The sequence below is a fragment of the Xylocopa sonorina genome, chromosome 4 (genome assembly GCF_050948175.1).
Source record: "Xylocopa sonorina isolate GNS202 chromosome 4, iyXylSono1_principal, whole genome shotgun sequence".
Lineage (NCBI taxonomy): Eukaryota > Metazoa > Arthropoda > Insecta > Hymenoptera > Apidae > Xylocopa > Xylocopa sonorina.
In genome coordinates this window covers 8,516,837-8,534,020 of record NC_135196.1, presented here as the reverse complement: position 1 = coordinate 8,534,020, position 17,184 = coordinate 8,516,837, and the positions used below count along the sequence as shown (strand labels likewise).

At 39.6% G+C, this 17,184-nt stretch overlaps 2 protein-coding genes across 4 annotated transcripts in view; one reads left to right on the top strand and one right to left on the bottom strand.

Moving 5' to 3' along the window:
* The window catches only part of Fur2 (furin-like protease 2), a 275,995-nt gene extending 260,579 nt beyond the window's left edge, over positions 1 to 15,416 (bottom strand). For both annotated transcript variants that reach the window (XM_076893919.1, XM_076893920.1), the window contains exons 1-2: positions 14,579 to 15,416; positions 7,210 to 7,685 (exon numbers count right to left, since the gene is read on the bottom strand). In XM_076893919.1, the coding sequence (XP_076750034.1) occupies positions 7,210 to 7,398 (189 nt within the window). In that variant the 5' untranslated portion in view covers positions 7,399 to 7,685; positions 14,579 to 15,416. The remainder of the gene's footprint in view (positions 1 to 7,209; positions 7,686 to 14,578) is intronic.
* On the top strand, positions 12,479 to 16,918 carry Rps17 (ribosomal protein S17). 2 transcript variants are annotated; one of them, XM_076893929.1, is made up of 3 exons: positions 12,479 to 12,482; positions 16,254 to 16,406; positions 16,601 to 16,918. In XM_076893929.1, coding segments are annotated over exons 1-3 (396 nt in total). In that variant the 5' UTR covers positions 12,479 to 12,480; the 3' UTR covers positions 16,842 to 16,918. The 2 variants fall into 2 exon arrangements, with proteins under 2 accessions (XP_076750044.1, XP_076750043.1); XM_076893928.1 differs by lacking the exon at positions 12,479 to 12,482 and adding an exon at positions 15,829 to 15,968 and having other exon boundaries at positions 16,255 to 16,406.
* The last annotated feature ends 266 nt before the right edge of the window (positions 16,919 to 17,184 follow it).

Genomic DNA, 17,184 nt, shown 5'->3' with positions numbered 1-17,184 from the left:
TCGTGCTTGTTTCTTCTTTTTACAGGGTTAATTCTCTTCTGAGAAATCGATCTTGAAGCTTTTGTATTACAGTTTAATCGTTTGTATCATCGCATTCCAATGGTGTCAATCGAGATTATGCTTGTAGCAGTGTACAATACAGGAATTCGTATACATCTCTCGATTCATCTTAAGGTCGCATAAACCAAAAGATATGCACATATACATATACAGATTGTACTTCAGAAATCAACCGTTTTCCCCCAAATTCTACATATTTTATGCATTCCTTCGTTCTGACGTACTAAATACGAATATCGCCGTCGTTTTTCTCAGAAATTACATATTTATGAGACTTATTTTAGTATATCAAAACTGTAACACGCTTTCGTTTCCATAACATTGTTATTTATATCTTTTGCAGCGATTTTGCAATCATTTTCGTGCGTCAACAAGTGCTCGTATTCTCTTTCTCTGACCCTGAGTTCACGAATTGAACGATACCGCGTAAGTCGATGATAAAATTTACGAAATCAAAACTGACAGTACGATAACTTCCGCTCGTGTACACCGCGGTGCTACAATTTAGCGAGTCGAAAATTCGACGTTCGTGATAACGTTTAAAAAGTGTAAAAGTGACTTGTGTCTATTGGATAGGTACGTATCGATGTCCATAATTTCAGAGGTCCAAGCATCGAGTTCCGTAATGCGAGTGTTGTCTATATCGGATTTCGTGACCCCGGGGTCATCGTTATTAGATCCTATGGTTGGTGGGTCGTGTCTATCAGCACCAAGATATCAGGGTCGATCCCATAATCCCATGCTTATTAATGAAGCCTCGAAAAACATATGTAAACGCAAACAACATGATAATGTCGAACAAAACCACGTAGACTCTCGTACTTACATCGATTCGAGTAAGGAACGGACCGTTTAAGAAGGAAAAACAATGGAAAACGTATCGGGAAGCACTGAGAGATAAAGAAAACACGAGTTTCCTCAAAGACAAACGAGAAAGAAAGATGTTAGAGAGCGTGTAAACGAATTCATCTCCCTTTCACTACGTTCTGCAGTCTGGAGCAAAGGTCGAGGCGTAGGGTGACGCTATGCTATATTTGCGACTCGACGCCGCCCTTTAAGGATCACCCAAGGACTAACGAGACGCCTACGCAAGTTACAAGTCGACAGTCGAGTTCAACGCAAGAAAATATATCGAAGTTCGTTCTAAAGTTCATTCACTGAAAATGACTTAGACTTGCTGGAACGCTTTTAAAAAAAGCTTTACTCGCGCGTAACTCACAAGAAAAAGGGGTTAGACAAGAAGAAGCAAGAGGCAACTTCTGTTGTTGGCTTGAGAAATATAATAATCTGGTAAGGGTGCAGCCTTCCAGGCACGAGTACGCGGTGAAAACCGTGGCTGCGGAGTGCAACGATAAGGTATGCGCGCTGGGGATACCTGGGTGGCACCCACAGCATGCGCAAAATCCTTTCTCCGCGGGACGGCCTCGCCTTTATATTACGTCCGCGAGTGAACTTTTCCGGAGCAAACGAACGTAGCCCGAGACATATAACGATCGGCCTATATATCGGCGATCGAAACACGTTTAACCCTTTCACCAGCGTTCGAGTTACGACGGCGTTTGAAAGCCGAATTGGAGACCTTGCTGGAAAAACCGGTCGCTTCCAATTCTGGCGTTTAGGTTAGATCGATTAAGACGTATCTCTGCGCAGGTAACAACTGTTTCGCGTAACCTCGATCTTTTTTTATGCTTGATATTGAAACGGTAGCACGTGTCTCGTTTTTTTTTACTATGCTTTGTGCGGAAATTTTTGTACAGGCTCAACGAATATTATATTTACTCGAACCAACTAAATCTTCTCGATGTAGTCGATGCATTTCCCATCGACTACAGCTTCCACCGAATTAAGAACGTAAAACGTTGAGTGAAAGGGTTAAGTCGATTCCCAGCCTCGCGTGGTGAAACGACCTCTCTCCCATTTGGAGAACCGTGCGACTCCACCAGCGGACAAAGAAGGAAAGAACCGGTAAGAGGCAAAGTTCCTAGACACCGTTCGTGATCCATAGAATCGCGCAGTCGTGCCGCTTCTTGCTTACTTATTGCAAAAATCCTCGATGCCGGCTATTTGTAACACGCGAGGCAATTGAAACAAGAAACGCACATACGCGATTCGTTCCCAGCATTTTGTCTACGTTTATTGTTATGCTTATGCAACGAACACGCTCGTGGTTTGTTGCTCCTGCCTGGGAGAACGTGTAAACGTCGCGTAGGTGAAGGCGAACCCGCGATGCAAATGAGAGCTGCTCTCCCAATCCTCGCTGTTCGATTATATTCAAAATAGTTGCGCTACGTTAATGCTACATCGTGAAAAGTTTATTAAGCCAGTAGATTCCAGGTTCGAACGAGTCAAAATGAAAAGAGCCTGAAATCTTGTAACAAAAAGTAATTTATAATGAAATTTTTGTGGAAAACTTGAGAGAAGAAGAATTTCCATGAACGAGCAGATCGATACCGTTCCTATCTATATTTAAATCCTTTCTGTATATCCAGAAACGCTAGTCTTACAGTTACGAAAGCTGGATGATTTAGAGCTCCAAGATGAGAAGAGAGAAATGCTCTTTAATGAGGAACATGATTCCGCGGTAACCAGGAAACTTATGAATCGCCAAAGGCCTTTGACGGATATAATTCGAATCGTTAACCTCTATCCTTTCCAATAAAGAATCGTGTACAATAAAAGGAAATTGTGAACAGGAATGGCGAAACGCGACAACAATTCCAGTTTCCCCTTTTATCTGTTTTATCGTAAAAATTACATTTATACGAATAATAACTTGCAAACACGAGTCATTAGATCACGTTGTATTTTACGCATTTAGAATAAAATATGATTGCATTGTAACTCTCGCAACGATATGGCTCAAAGGGGAAAAATCAGAGGAGTATTTTTCTATTTGGGCGATTCATTCCTCATTTTCAAGTAGGTAATAATTTACTAAAAGAATTTCCTTTTTCACGTTTACAACCCACAACAAAGTTAACACGCGCCACGAATGGACAACGATTTCCGAACGAAAAAGGAACGAATCGATATCCGTGGTTGCCCAGAAGGGTCGTCAATCGTTGAAACGAGGGGGCGCGAACAAAAATCCGTGTAAAATAAATACCGCTGGTAAAAAAAAAAAAAAAAGTAAGCCAACGACGATAAAATGTGACAAAATCGGACCATCAAAGAAACCTACATTTAGCACGCTTTCGCGTTAGCTTCCACGCCCGTTCGTTATTCTTCGAGGTACAATAATAATTCGTTCTAAACTAGAAACATATCCGAGTTTTCGTTCCAAAAAGTCGCCAATGAAATTAGGCGAAGCAATACGAATTTGAATAAGAATCAGCTGTTAACTATCACCAATGACTAATTTTTGAATACTCACAGAAAGACAACATCCACTTACACTTCGATTAATAAATATTCCTGAAGTTGTTATACAAAAGCAAAATATAACGTGTATACCTACTACAAGTTTTTGCAAACAGATATTTCACAGTCATGTACATAAAGAGGACTTTAAAAGCTTCGGAAAGTACCAATAAAAAATGTAGCTATTACGTGGATACATTTGTATTCGTGGATAATTAATCTCTTCGGAGGCACTTTCTAAAAACGAACTATAAATTGTATTTTTAAAACTGACTACATTTTACGCAATATGAATAATCAAAGGAACTTTAACACATCAAAGAAAATACCCAGATATTAAAATGGAATAAAATGTTATCATTGTTGCCGTACGATGTTTGCTGTAGTGAATAAGTCTCCAACAGATTTTAACTTTTTCCTGATTTAGAATGACGTAAGCTCAACGAAATATATATTCCAATATTAGCAATAACACGCGAATAGAAAAATCGAAACCGCCAGATTTGTATTAGAAAAGAAAATAACAATATGCAGCGATCGTAGGGGCAGGAACGGAAGAAGAAGAAAAGGGGATGCGTTTCGAATGCAAACACGAAACCATACTTCGTTGAGCCGCGTTCGCCAGGAACCAGTAATAAACTTTTATCTCACGACGCGGCTCTCCCTATTTTTCCGTCCTCGATATGCCTTGGCGTTCTCCCTCGCTTTCCACCCTCGCCAACCTGCAGAATGCCATTCGACGCGGAAAAGAATCGCGCCGATAAAACGGCCGTGGACTGGCGAAAACCGGCGAAACAACGCGAGAAACGGAGAAGAGGAACGCTGTGGTCGTACGTCATCCATGGTGAGATAAAAAGTTTAGCACTGGGTGTTGGAGAACGCAGCTTCCGCCAGTCGAGACGAAGGAGATTCTTCGAAACGCTGCGAGAAAATTTGTGGGAAACGCTGGGATCTTTCTATCGTTTTCTCCGAGGTAAGAAAATCGCCAAGATGAACGTTCTTCGTGCGTACCGTTATAATTAAAGCTGTCGTTTAACCGCAAAAAGCTGTATTTCCATAGGCAAATAAATCTTTGTTATTTTTTAAGAAAAAGAAGCCACCAATCAAGTAGCAAAGAGCAATGAAAATGACAAGTTGTTCGCGATTAAACGCACCTAAAAACTGATCGGTATCCACGGTGAACTCCCACGGGCCCAATATCTGAGGGAAAGAAAACGCGGAAAGTTCTAAAGAAACGTCTGTACTGCGAGGAACAAGGAAAACAAAGTTACAACAAGTTTCACGCGGCACAACCTGCGTCTTTCGGCCTCACGGACTTACTTTTGACACAGAACTTGTTCGACGTGTCGCTAAGTGCCGCAGAGACCTATCAGCGATTTTCCTCGTCTTCGAACATAAAAACCATCGAATTTACACTGTGAACTGACTGAATGACGATCGCTCGATTTTTTTAAATCGATGCTTTTGGATTCACCGTGGCTACAATTTTCAAATACAAGGATATGACGAAAATTCTGGTTAATATTATTTATATCTGATATAAGAGGTTGTATTTGAAAAAAGAAAGGTGCCAGTTTCTTTGATGGTTTTAAAGTTTTATTAGTGGAATCACTGTACTGATAGTGACGGTATGATATTTGTTAAACAAGTTGAGTGGAAACTGTGGGGATTAATATTTACTGCAGCGCCGCCATAATGAAAATTCAGCGTCCGATGTTCGCGAGGATATGAATAATTCAGATGTTATTAATCCGTTGTCTTGTAACGTAGATTTACATTTGCGTATTAATTATGGCTTAAATAGAAGCAAATATTAGCAGGACTCATTACCATTTCAAGCTTTTTCTATTCTACTCTCGTGACATAGTTTTGCTATCATTTTAAACCTTCGTAAAATTGTTAAAAGACCATGATTTTTCTATAAATAAAATAACTCTCACCTATATAATAAAATAAATAAGAAAAGTATTGAAATAGGAATAAATCTCACAGAAGATCTAAGTTCATCTTCAAGCTCTAGTACGTAAATATTCCATGGATATTTTCACGTTTACAAACGAAAAATTCTTTTCGAGAGCATAGAAACAAAAAATATTTATTCATTCACGACTTAATCTCATTAATTTTATGAAACACTACGCTCTCTGAATATTTCAGCCTGTAGTTTGTTATACATCTCTAATTTTCATAAATGAATAAGCATCCGCAGTGCTACTAAACTTGATCTTTTCCAGTTAAAGAAAAAAAATTACGATAAAAAAGAGAGAATGATATAGCTGGGATTTCCAAAGCGTAATATGAATTAAAAGCTTTTGAAATCAATGAAAAATAAAATGGAGACGAGCAAAGGCAACTTAATTTCGATAATTTATTGGACCGTGTTCGGTTGACAAACACTTTAATGTGGTGCAAAATAATCGTTAAACGCTTGCGCGAGATTCTTTTAATTGGCTATAAAAATAAGTATGGTGCACGATTTTGTGCAGGTCTCCCCTTTGATGCACATGACTGACCGAGAATCCATCAGCGAAAAATTGAATAATTATACCCGCTAAAGCAAAGGGGAAACACGGAGAGCGTCTATTGTTAGTAATTTTATGGCGTGTGCCAGATTTTGATAAATTGAGACTATGAAAGTGTTTAATCGCGAGATATAAACGCAAGACAGCATTAATGATGGGATGCACTTGTTCCGATGAGAAATATTAACCCTGCGTTGGAACGAGAATAAGAATACTCACCCCCATCGGACAAAGTAAAGATTCTTATGAAAATATTTCTAACTGAATGAAATCCTTGATAATCAATTTGGACTGAAAACGATTAATTTGGTTAAAGGAGGTCGATTCACGGAACAAAAGTAGCAGCAAAAATGAATCCAAACAGGAAGACATAAATTAAATCGGATAAGGATACAGTTGGATATCATGGATTATTCAGTATACAGTTGGATATCATGGATTATTCAATAACGTTAAGTTGAACAATTAAATTTCGTAGAAAAGTAGAGGTAATTAAGGCAAGTTCGGTGGTCAAGGTTAATAAACCCTAGAATACCGATACGCTAAGGCTCTGAGAGCTGCGTAACGAGCCATCCCTCTTAATTCCTCCCTCGAGACTACTTCAACTCTATTACAATAAGTACTTTGGAACAATAGCCACGGACAGAACACATTCTGAACGTCTGAAATCGAGCGTCGCTTTACGCTGTGTTCGACGACGTCTACAGATAACTATCAATTAAATAAGTTTATCGATTCAATTAATAATACAAAGTTTACTAATGCTGGTGAAATATAATTCTTAAAAATCAAAACCCGCACACACAATTTATATCCCATTATATATCACGTAATTTTTAATCAATTCACGTGTAACTTCGTTCTATGTGTTTCTTTAAAAATATATTAAATAATCGCCCAATGGAACAGAAATTTTTCCAACCGAGTGAAAGTGTTTTACAGAGGACATATTTATTCGAGCAGAAATTTATAAATGAATTTCTCGAATGTGTTTAATCGATCTATAAGTATCTGCATTAATGCATATACAGCACGACGCGATAAAAATGAGCACAATGGCCATTCCATGTGAGAAATATCTTCAACGAATCTACAGCTGGAATTAGCAAACTGTTGTGCCTTGATCTCTCATGGGTCTCTTTTATGCAACTTTAACTCTTTAACCCTATATCCGCATAAAGTCTATTCCAATTGAATGAGGCTCGTCGCAACGCATATGCGCTCTTCAAACTAGAATTCCGCGAATAAAAGGAAAATCTAAACTCACCTGTCCGTAATTGTCGAATCCGTAATTACCAGCGATCTCAGCAGCAGCGTCCGCTCCATCCGGCACATGGACTGCGAATTGGTTGGTGAAGATGGGCGTCGATCGCGGTCGTGGTCCCGGTTCCGACTTCACCAGAGCACCGACCAACACCATTAGCAACACGCACAACGAACCCGCTTGGACGATCATTTCGACGTCCGATTAAACGAAACGTGGCTATCCTTTTTCCCGGACACGACGCGTACACCCTTCAACCTGCGTGATGCTGAGTCAGCAAACTTCCGTCCGAGTACGATTTTCAAACTCTAACAAGGAGACTAAATCTACCGCGAAACCCGACGAGACCCGTGAATCTACGTTTAATCCCCATGTACCATAATCGCGATCGTCCCAACGCATCGGCGCGCGCGCTACAGAAAAAGGCGGAAAATTTTGTACGCGGCGCGGTCGCTCCTCCTGGCTGCTGTTTCTCTTATCTGTAACTAACAAGCAAAACAAACAATTGAGATCACTTGGAGGGAAGACGTTTATTTCGATAACCATTCCGGTCACGAAGTTGCGAGGATCTCGCTTTGCGACGACATTAATTATCGCGGAGTTTATTTCTATTTGCCGTCCTTTCGTCCCTAACCTTAAGCTCCAATCGAAAGTATTTCAAATTCGAATCAATAGGATCGCGGAACTAGATTCTGTGCGACTGAACGCAGAACCTTGAGCGCTGAAACAAATGAAATTTTATGGAGAAATGGAACAGAACTTTTAATAACCTGAACGAGCACGTTTTGTATCTAAGGCTACAATAGTGGTTAATAAGAAACAAACGGCAGCATGAATCTAGTTAAATAATTTCCTATTGCAATTGTTACGATTTTTCAAAGGAAACGTAGATTGTTCCGTGCTTTGTTGTACCAGCGCGATAAGAAAAAATGATGCAAGCTTTCTGTTTTCGTGCAATTATTCGAATGAAAATTATAATACAACAGTAGTTAAAGAGAGGACAATATTTTCTCTCGTATTTTCGCTACACGCATTTAACGTACACACTTCACTTGGAACGCTATCTACGCTTCGCTGGATTCAGGAAATATTACGAAAAATATTTTATACGAACGAAATATATAGGGTGTTCGTTTGAAAACTTTGAAAGCGACGCATTTGTACCGTGCATTTCATTTCCAAATACAGTTCTTCATTACGTACAGTAATATTCGTTCATAAAATCAAATTAGCGTTCGCTCCTACTCGAATGTCTCATTTTTTATTCACAATTGATTCAAAATGAATACGAAACTATTTTGAAAACCACATTGTTCGAGAAAGCACTGCAATTTGAAGCAATCAAGTTAAGCGACTCACTCTCTGCGTTACAAGAGACGAATAAACGATGAGAAGCGAAACTAGTAACTGAGTTCACGAAATGCAGACAATAAAAGGACACACCGCGTGTTGGCGACTGAAAAAAATGACAGAACCGATGAATAAGTCAAAAGGAAGTAGGAGGCACCACGCTTGGAATTCTAAGAATGATTGTATGAAAATCAAGCCCAATCGATCTCGATAAAAAAAAAGTTTCGCTTAGTGAGAAGTGACGTCGGACAATACGCACAGCAGCCGGATTGTACAAGCTGGGTTCGAATTCCTGGCGAATGCCTGTGGGTTTCGAAAATGTACGAGCACTGAGTCCACTAGCCTCTCCAACACTATTCCAGCGAAGTGGCTCGATCTATGGCACGACCAATTGAAAGTGGCTGTGTCTACTAGCATCAGTTCCTATTAGACGACCGCTGTTTGCGTTAAGTCGCAAAGCTTAACTGCGTGTTTGGAATTATGCTATCTTTCACGTATACATACATGCATGTACAGTCGATCGACTACACCTTTTAAAGTAGAATTTTTCAGTGCATCTATCTCGAAAATCTTGAGATACTCGAGAAAAAATAATTTCAGCGTACCTTACTCGTGTGCAAGCTTCAAAACCATAATTGCAACAGATGCATTTCCGAGCTCGAGTGAAGAAAACACTATCTCTGGATAACAAAATGAAATCTTCGCGTGGACCAATTGTTATCGGAGCGAGCGCAACCAGAATCGTGATTGCGCCTGGAGAATTTGACGTGATCGTGCCAGAATGCGAGAACTGGTCGAAACATCGCGAGGATGGGACGAAAACAGTCGGTGATCTAATTTCGATCGCGAACTATCGGCATGGCGGCTGCGTGCAGTCGCTCAACTTCTCGCTACAAGTCTGTATTGTCGACGGTTACCACGAAACGAGCGAAAGGCCGATCGAACTATACACGAGCTCCGAGTTAACTGGATCCGCTTGCGAAATTGCTGTTCGATGCAACGGTCCAACACTGCTAAATAGAAACGACGCGTTCCTTCTTTCGATCATTTTATCTCCTCCTAGCCTTTAATCTGACGAAAACAGTCTTCTTGCTCAAGACGCGCGTAAAAAAACGCGGATAACCGAATACGATAATGCTACGAACTGTACGAACTGGAATTTATAACGAAGAAATACACGTACTGCAATATTTATTAAAAAATTTTATAGGAATCAAACGGAAACGAAAACGTTCCTCCTCGCGATGGCGGAAATATTCTCCACTACTACCAATTTGCTTTCCGTAACACGATACAACAAAGTTCCACGTGAATCATAGCGACTGCTGCTGGTAACATCTCTAAGACTTCTAACATCGAGCATCGAGCTACTTTTTCTGATACCAGTAGGTTCGGCTTTCGATCGGAAACTTTATATTCGCGCGGTCGCTTTCGCGTGCAAACGGTCAGAGATTTCAAACGAACATTGAACCATATCAACGAAGCAATGGCCAGAAAGCTATTACATAACGAGCATTTGGATCAGCGACAAAGCTTAGAGTTATGCCCGATGACATCAATCCGAAACTCATCAACGTTTGCCCTAAAATCGTCGCTCCGAGTGATAATCCCTGCAGAGGAAGAAACACCATGAATACCCTGATTAAACAACGCCGCGCTAACTTCGTACACACGCGGTGACCGAATAACACGCGAGTCGATTGCAATTACGCGGGTGGAACATGCAAGTTTGTCGCGTGAACAGGTGCGCGATTTTCTGTTCTAATTACGGTGCAACTTGGCGCAATTTAACGAACGTCCATCAGGAAAAGAGAAGAAGGAAAAAAGTTTTCCTCGATAAGACTAAAAGTTCGAGCTCCACGCTGGAAATTACCGGTTAACGCGATCGCGACGAAAATTGTAACAGACCGCGCGAAAGCGTTCCTCGTGCTCGATTAAACGACGAGCTTGTAAGCTTTTTTTTTCTCGGGGAAAAAGGAACGATGCTTGCCTGACGCTACGATAAGCCTCGAAACGTGGAAAACTGTTCATACGCGCCTCTGCGGTGAGGAAAATGTGGCGAAACTCGATGCATATCAGACGTAAACGAATATTAATATCATCGGTGGTTGAGAATTTGTGGAACGCGCGAGGCGTTTGGTCGTTTCCGGTATTTAATATCGATTTCAACTTGATATTTTATGAGCGTCTATCTCCTCTCGTATTTGCTAATTTCTCAATGGCATAATCTCTTTAAATCAATTAACCAAATCATTTAATTAAACTATTCAGTGGAGGAAAATGGAAATGTCCGAGAAATTCGCGAGTAACTCTGTGGTGGTTATTTTGGGTGGAATTTGTATATGGAAATGAAGTATGCAGGCCGTCATTCGTGTATTCATTAGTATAGTTGTCACCAAACTGTCCAGACGTGTGTTTGCCCAATGGTGTCATCATCAGCATCTTCTTGGTAAGTACGCGTGTCATCGGTAATTAGATTCAGCGGGAGACGGTTGCTCGGGATGTTGAAACGTATTATACAGGACGCACCAAAATGTGTGTTTCTGTTTCAATTGTCGAGGAAGAGTTTGAACTAAAGTATGGACTAATTACTCGCGAAATATTTCATACAAACAAGCTTGTAAACTGAAATATTGCGTTCATTTTTCCGTGTATAGAGAAGTATAATTTATAATTTTTTTTAAATTCATCTACAGGCTGATGATGAGAAACTTTTTCTTTCGCTAAGTATAAATTTGGGTGAGATTTATTAGATTTTCCAAAAAAAAAACCGAGTTTCCCAACGCACCGAACCATTCTATTCTTTCCACTCCCATTTACATTATAATACAAGCACCCTTACCCCATTTTAGTCGCACTATAAATTATGCCTCGTTCTGCGTACCTAAAAGAAAGAAAACTATTCAAGCGCTCGAATACTCAATATTTAAATCACGTAAGCTGGAGTTCACGTGTCCCCAATTTAACCGAGTTTTCGGTGCTTTATAACAAAGCAAAACGAGCTCTTGAACTACAAACATTCACCCATCTTTCCCTGTACAGTGTGGAATTTTTAAACAACGATCGTTTAGGAACTCTAAATATTTTTCTGACAAAGTTAATAAACGGCAACAAAATTAAAAAATACGAAATAACAATGCAAACAATTCTAATTTTCAATTTTTTCACTGATGAGACAAGAAAATACTTTTAAAATAGTTCTCGAATACTAGAATAATCTTGCATCTTGAAAAGAGACGATCACGCTTAATGAAATCCATTTCGCGGATACGTGAAGAACACTGGTTGTTAATACCAGTTGCAGATTTAAGGTCAAACGTTCTCCAAACCGGGTCTAAAAAAATTCTTGTTCTACATTCCCACAGGTTTACTCTTTCTTCTCAGAGAAAACGCGTTCTACCAGTTTACGCGGCATTTATTTTGAAATATCATCTACAACGCCAACCTTATCCGTGGCAGCGCGTCCATGGCGCTCTTCTGACAACGCACGGGGAATTACAATTCTCTTACTTTCTACGGTTCCCGAAGGCAGGGCCAGCGTAGCAATTTCCTCCAATTTTTTTCGACCATGTGACATAACGGTTAACGAAACGTGCCGTTTAATGCGTTATCACTCGTAATTCCCGCGTTAACCCCTCTTCACCCCTGTTTCGCCGTCGTTTTCTCCCTTGACTCGCCACATTTATCGCGGATCCGGCGACAGGTTTATTCTTGTGCATTTTATCTCACTTATTTACCCCTTATCCTGTTACGTCACGCCCGCTGTACATTATGCTTTATAGCGGAATTTCATCATCGTTTGAGGAACGAAAGATGAAAAATCTCTTAACCCGGGCCGCGTTTAACGAGCCGCAGTATTTCCACGTTCGCGGTGGAAGTAGCAGTTTAGATTTATTTTGTATTTCTTTCAGAGAGATATACATCATTTATTCGTTTGTTCATTTTTTTACGAGACTTTTACGTTTACATCTACCCTTTGATATTACATAGTATAACAGTTCTGACATTAATCATGAGTTAGGAAAAATTTTATAACGGCAAAAGGTAATTACACATTTGGTAAAAAAATTAATAAACTGACTCTAAGGAAGTGACGGAATATTTTGTTGTGAAACGAATTTAAAATGAGCAGCAAGTTCACGTCAATCAGGTAGAAAGTTAAACTCTGATTGGCTCCGACTTCCTAGCGGATTCATCGCGCCACAATTTAAAAGATACTCTCCAAGGTACGCGTTAGGAACCAAAAAGAATCTTTTTCCTAGTAAAAGATGATTGTACATAATATGTATATATACACGTACACATGTGCGCACATGTTTAAAAGAGGTACAACAAATTACATTTTCTTGGGAAGGGAGAAAGATTATGTTCGCAGCGACCTTTTCAAATTACTCGAAATTAAACTGAAAATTAACCTTAGAAGAAGTACCTTTCTGTACAAGTTTAACAATGTGTTTGTGAATTATGGGAAAAGAGCAATTTCTTACATGTCATAAATCATAATAATACATCCTTCAAATACTCTCCTTTTATCCAAACAATGGCATTAAGAAATCATTAATTCCGACCTGTCTGCAACTTTACACCATTAATTTATCGTGTACCCTACGAAATATTATTGTTTTCAACGTTTACTTCGTGGAACAAGAAACTAACCTTAACAACACACGAACCACTTTGCAAGTCGTAAATTACACAACCCCATCACTGAACAACGCTCACTATACAGCAAATGTTATCGAAATCTCTTTAAAACCGAAGCACTTCGCTCGCGAATAAAATAATTTTATCGACAAACAGTGACCACATCGCTAGTTAAACGACAGAACGATAAATATATAACCTTAAGGTTGATTTTTGCGTGCCGGTGAGTCGTGACTTTTTCTGTCATAATACGGAAAGTCACGCGGGTGATCGTAGCGCAGAAAAATTTTACCGAGTCACGTGACAGCAAAACTCATGATTTATATACATTACCGTCATGTGAAAACGCAGCCGTAATAATAACATTACGAACACGAGGATGTCGACCAATCCGACATATGTATAAAAAAACGTCACGGTAACAGAAGTCTTATATACAGTCACTTGACAACGAAACCATAATAATGTCCGCATTACAAACACGAAACGATGGCTCATACGTAAACACAATCCACATCGAAAACTAACGGGGAACGGAGAGAAAACAAAGCCTGCGGGCAAACCGTACACGTCCGTGCAAATACCGTTGACAACTACGTAGAACCAGTTCGATCAGGAAAAGGCAGCAATTTTTTGTCGCGATCTCTCGAGAGTACGAGGTTGCACGCGAACGGGAACACGCACCGTAGAGAAAAATGAATTCAAGCGAATCATCGCGAAAACGTGTGGAGTACGTGTTCCGCGAACGGAACGCGGAATCGTAATTAGTTTCTGGTCAGAAAAGAGCGTTAATCGCGACTGAAAGCTTTTTCAAGCCCGCATGACATCGCGATATTACTTTGGGGATGCGGCGTGCATACGATATACGCGCAGTGTATACGCGGCGCGATGATTTTTCGCACGACACTCACTCGCTCCGAATTACACGCGCGCGCGCGCGCGCGCGCGGCTCCATGAAACGCCAACACCACTCGACCGCTTGCTTTTTTTCTTTCTGCTATGCTGGCGAACGCAACGCGTGCACCATTCCGTATGCGAATCACGGTCAGCTGTATTTTCGACGAAAGTGAAAGAATCGGGATCAACGACCCCTCCTACCGCGGAGAAATTCGCGAAAGAATATTCGAAGCTTCAACTGTTGTACAGATTGTACAGACATTTAGTAAAGTGAACTATTTGTACGCGAGGACTACGTCAGCTGATAGAGCTATCCTATCGAATGCGCAATAGTTATAACCGGAAACACGACAAGGACATGAAAGTAACGAAAGCTTGACTGCGAGTAACGCGAAGTCGAATCATACAGATTCGTCGAACGATGGTGGCACGCGATTACATTTTCCGTGTAACTAATTTTTAAATAAAATGGCACCCTTACCTGTTCGAGTGTCGCGCGGTGTTGCAACTTTCCTCGTCGTATGGTGAAATTCCAGCGACCTCGCGGAGTGCAGCACAAATGTCACCTTTGGCACAAGATACAAACACGGAACGGCTATGTTTTGGCAGTGGTTCGCGGCATGTTCTTCCGGCACGAGGATTTACGACGAGGTTAAACGGACGTTGACATGTGCGCGACAGGAAAACACAAAGGCACCCACGCACTATCCGAAGGATATTGTCAGAAGAACAAGGCCGAACTTTCGAACCGAACTACCGATCGTACCGACCACTACAGGCGAAGCGTAGCACCGCACTGACTGCTCTCGCCGTTCACCAAGGCGATAAACAAACTCGTCGCCTCTCCCTCCTTCACGCTATACGTCATCCTTCTCCCACCGTTCGGCCGCTATCCCACTTCCACGAATAAACGTCGACTGCCGTGTGCCTCTGAACGAAACTTCGGTCTCTCTCGCACCGCGGCGTTAGCAATATGGTATGACCTCACTCTCATTGCCCTGTTTCCCTCACTCTGCTGTTGTACATCTTTCTTACTTTCCTTCTCTCTTTTCCTTTATTCTCCTCTGTTACTCTCTCCACTATACGATACAGTGCTGCCACCGTGCTATTTTATCGGAAACCACTGTCACTCTGTCAACTGGTATCTTTGATATTCTGATATTTTACGAACGATCCGTTGAAACTAGACGATACGCAATGATCAACAGCGTTTATACTTTCGAGAAATGCGAATGTCACTTGCGAGGAACAGAACTGACACGCGTTTAAGCTTGTTCCATGACGCGACGGCACATCATACGACATGTTTTGTGCAACTAACCTTCTCTACTGGTGTACGAACTGTATTGATATTACTAGCGCCACCTACTGCGATCAATTGTAACATGACTTTATTTATGCGAAGAAATGTTCTCAAGTTTTAAGACAAGAAAAATGTTCCCAATCGTTAAATAAAGCAATGATCAATGCTTCATAATATATTATAGTTGTAATCAGATATTTAAGTATTAATCGAATTTAATTTCCTACATTATCATTGGTAGAATAAAATGGATGTTACAAAAATAATATTTTTAATGAAACTTTACTAAGTTCTAGGATTTGATTACTACTATTCTTTTAATTTAATTTGTAATTTTAGGCATCAATTTCTTATCCTGTATTTCAATTTTTTCAATTATCATCCACAAATAAATAAAATTTCTAAAGGTAAACTTCACGTGCTTTCTAGATGTCTGTAGTGTGCAATGTTCGAAACGAAACATTTCGAATTAATTCTCTATTCTACCGCTGCTGTTGATGGCCTTTCGTGGCGGTAGTATATCTCCTCCATTTTGGTGTGTATCTTTTCCGGAATACTATATACCATGGTACGTATGCTTTAATAAATTCTTATAAAAATCAACGAAAATAATAGTAATCCATTAAAGAATACAGAAATAAAATATCTGGCAACAAACTATCAAATATTTTAAACATAAGAAAGGAAATATTAACTGTCTAAATGTTATATGACACTTGATTATCTACATTGCGTGTATTCAGGTTATGTGGAAGTGTTGTTGAAATTATTGAATATTTTATTTTTTAATTTGTGAACTGAATGAAAAAATACATTTAAAATGGAATGAAATAATGATAATGATTCAATTTCAGAGTCGTGTCAGGACGAAAACGGTCAAAAAGGCCGCAAAGCTCATTATCGAGAAATATTATACTCGATTAACCATGGACTTCCATACAAATAAAAGGATATGCGAAGAAATCGCTATTATTCCTAGTAAATCTTTGAGAAACAAAATTGCTGGGTATGTATATCGAGAAGAAAAACGTTTGTTTTTTGTGAATATGTGTGTACTAATCGTGTGAAACAAAATTGCTGGGTATGTATGTAAAGAAAAAGAACGTTTGTTTTTTGTATGTACTGAACGTGTGACACAAAATAAGTTCTTCCTTGCTGTACGTGAATATCTAATCTTTTTGTTCCATTGATATTAAACAGATTTGTTACGCACTTAATGAAGCGTCTAAGACACAGTCAAGTGCGTGGTATTTCTATCAAATTGCAAGAAGAAGAGAGGGAACGCAGAGACAACTATGTTCCAGAGGTGTCTGCTTTAGAGCACGACATTATCGAAGTTGACCCTGAAACTAAGGAAATGTTACAGATGCTTGGATTCAATAACATACCTGGACTTCAACTTACACAATCTCAATTACCACCATATAGCAGACGCTCTTAAAAATTATTTCTTTAAACTAAATAAGATTGTTAGTATTGCATTTTTCAATAAAATTGCAAACTGACATTAAAAAAAAACATGTTCCCCGATTGATTTTACCGTGTCTAATTGTACTATTCTTCAATATAGAATGTGGTACATTTCAAGAAACACTTTAATTTTATACATCGTGTTGAATCACAAATTGTATAATAAAAAGAACACATGTTTCAATTTTAAGTAAAATTAACATTAACGTTATTCTACAAATTATATAAAGGAATTTCGTACACTATATTGAGAAGTTTGAAACAAAAGTGCGCATGCGTATATGTCGGCCATTTTAATCGAATTTATTCCTAAT

Bases quoted from the DNA above. Each gene is read 5' to 3' on its own strand.
- Rps17 (XM_076893929.1), top strand. The intron at 16,407-16,600 runs GTATGTATATCG...GATATTAAACAG, and splicing joins TTGAGAAACAAAATTGCTGG to ATTTGTTACGCACTTAATGA.